The sequence below is a fragment of the Nannochloropsis gaditana genome (assembly GCF_000240725.1).
Source record: "Nannochloropsis gaditana CCMP526 unplaced genomic scaffold scaffold692, whole genome shotgun sequence".
Classification (NCBI taxonomy): domain Eukaryota; class Eustigmatophyceae; order Eustigmatales; family Monodopsidaceae; genus Microchloropsis; species Microchloropsis gaditana.
Genome location: NW_005803261.1, coordinates 8,876 through 11,592, shown reverse-complemented (window position 1 = coordinate 11,592; position 2,717 = coordinate 8,876). Strand labels below are relative to the sequence as shown.

General features: G+C 51.4%; 1 protein-coding gene across 1 annotated transcript; it reads left to right on the top strand.

The window, feature by feature from the left end:
- Positions 1 to 120: 120 nt before the first annotated feature.
- Positions 121 to 2,062, top strand: NGA_0705420 (uncharacterized protein; the record flags this gene model as incomplete). Its single annotated transcript, XM_005853893.1, has 3 exons — positions 121 to 241; positions 1,293 to 1,317; positions 1,705 to 2,062. The coding sequence occupies exons 1-3, from the start codon at positions 160 to 162 to the stop codon at positions 2,060 to 2,062; spliced, it is 465 nt and encodes a 154-aa protein (XP_005853955.1). The 5' UTR covers positions 121 to 159.
- Between the last annotated feature and the right edge of the window lie 655 nt (positions 2,063 to 2,717).

Below are 2,717 nucleotides of genomic sequence, written 5' to 3'. Positions count from 1 at the left end.
TCCTGTCATGCACTCGGTTTGCAGAGAAGGGGGAAAATCACGTTTTATGAATCAAGAGGCGACCGTTGTCTTTCTCTGCCGGCACGGCTCCCTTCCCTTGCCACTCACCTGTTCCTTCTCCAGCCCCGCCTTCCTCCCCCCTGCGAGCGAGACGTGCGCATGCTCAGGCACTACTTCGATCCCTCCACTCTGCCGGGCAACCGGGAGGACGCCAAAAGGAAGAAGGAGGCGACCGGGAGAGGTGAGGATAGATGAGAGAGGGAGGGGCGTGGGATGAGAGGCATCAAGGGAGATAAAAAGGAAGGAAAGGGGGAAACTGAAGAGCTCGCGTGCAGGAAGTCTAAGCGCAGGAAGGCGTTTTAATACACAAGGGAGCGGAAGGGCGCTCAAGGGTAAAGATGGTGAGAGAAAGGGATTTGACGAGGAAGCTGGCCAATGGCGGAGGAAAGGGGTTTGTGGTCGGGACGCGAGCTCGACAGGTTCCTGGCGTCTGGCCTCTGCCCTCGCCGTCCTGCGTCTCGCGGATCAGCTCAACCGCTTAGGATTTGTATCTCTGCAGACAGGGACTGGCGCCAACATAAGGAGAGGAAGACGTTGGAGAAGCAACGCAAGGCTCTGGAATGGCTGAGGAAGGAATGAGAAAAGCAAGGAGGGTGCAACAACAGAAGCGCAGGGCTTTCCGACATTGAGAAGCTTTCACTCAGCCTTTGGTTACCTCGTCAGCGTAGCTTATTCCACTCTTGGATTGATGAAACACAAAAACGAGGAGATATGCATCGAATGTATGCATCTATTGAGGCCCAGGTGCATATTACATCTGTGAACCCTGTATTCTATTACCCTCGAAAACCCTTCCTTTATTTCCTCGTGCCTCCCCCCCTCTCCCTATCAGAATTGAGTTTGTTTCGCATCCGTGTGTTCTGCTTTCCTCCACAGATTCTGCTTACTTTTTCCTCGTTTCCTTTCTTTCTTTAGCCCTCCCTCGTCAGACTCAAGAAGTGCTGGCCCGTGGGGTTGAAGACATGGAAGGACAGGTCTATAAAAGGTACTAGTGATCCCCCCCCCTTTCTTTTCTTTCCCTCCCTCTCGCTTGTCCCTCAAAACCTTTGTTGATCAACTCTCTCTTCCCTTGCCTCATCGCTTCCCGCCATTTTTCCTAGAAGTATCTCATGCGTCAAAGGAATGGTCAGTCTGTCCTCTGCAGTAAGTATTCTCGTTGCTCAGTCGGACGCAAGGAGTCAGGGGACGCGAGACAAGATGTGCGTTCCTTCAACACTGACATCACTTCAAAGTCCGGTACTTGAAGAGGAAGGAGAGGTGAGAGGAGACGAGGAGGGGACAAAGGAGTTGGACAAAAGCGGCCAGTCGAAAGCATTGAATGATTTATTTGATAATGTTTCATTTATAACTTTGAGTTCCTTCCTTCTTATTCACGTTTCTCTCACTCTTGCTCTCTTTTTTTCTTCCCTTTCTCACTTCCTTGACAACTCGTAATAGGACACAAAAAATTTGAGTAATGAGTGTGTCCATTCTCCCATCCAATGCTTTTAGGATTTACTTGCCCTCGACCAAGTTACGCAGAGCGCCCCGGGATGGCAACTGGCAAATGGCCGTTTGCACCCTCCACACCGCGCGAATGACAGCATGACTGAAGGGCAGGCTCCGTCTTCCAAGCCTGAGAATATCCTACGCATCGGCATTCAGATCCGCGTCCGGGATCGAGCATACCGCTTCTCATGCCGATGATGTCCTATTCAAAGATTATATGCAAAATTTCGACTGCACCCGTACAATCGAGCGCCTTAAGAGGACCTCGGAAACGACCAAGGTCGTATCGTATCTAGTGTCGGACTCGCAGCGGCTAAAGGAAAAGGCGCTAGAGAGGTACGGGCCAGATTTACTCGTCGCCTCCACCCAGCCGAACACACATGTTGCCCATACGCGGTCCAAAGATTTAGAGGAACCTGATAAAATGATGATGGATCTTGGATCGGCCGCTGCTGACATGCTTGGCCTCGCCGAGAACGATTTTTATCGTGACGCAGAATATCAGCTTTGGTAGGATCGGCGCCTTGCTGAGCGGGCGTTAGAATCATAACTGGTCGTTGTCCTCGGAAAGCAATGAACGCTTTTCATATCGTCCTGCACACTATGTTCGACTGGAGGACATGGCCAGCACATGGAGCGGTGTGTAGGAAGGGCTTTACACCTTGCTTGCCTCGATCCCTACATCGAAAGAACAGACGAGCATGTAATAAAACCTACTCCCGGAGAGTTAAAACGGTTGCTTTCCACACCTCCTCCCTCAAAATGATTAATGCACCTTTTAGGCTGTAAGGTTAGGATTAGGGTTAGCATTGGCGTGGTGACGGACGTCGTCACTCCCTGGTCCCCTTGTACCGATACCTTCCCTCCTACCATCACGTCTCTGGGCAAGGACCAGCACTCAAAGGCAGCGTCTACCAACAAGAAGGTGTGATCAAGAGATAGACGGAGAGGGAAAAGCCAAGTATTGAGCCCAAGTGTTTGGAGGATAGAAAAGGAGGGAGGGAGGGGGAGAGAGAGGGAGGAAGGGCTCTGGCAGTCAGGTCTTTGGATGTTTCTCGATCGTGACTCTGCCGTGACATTTGATCCTTGTGCGGCAAATATTTTCTTGCAACCGTCTCTCTCCCCGCCTCCCTCCCTCTCTTTCACCCTCTCTTTCATCCATCCACCTC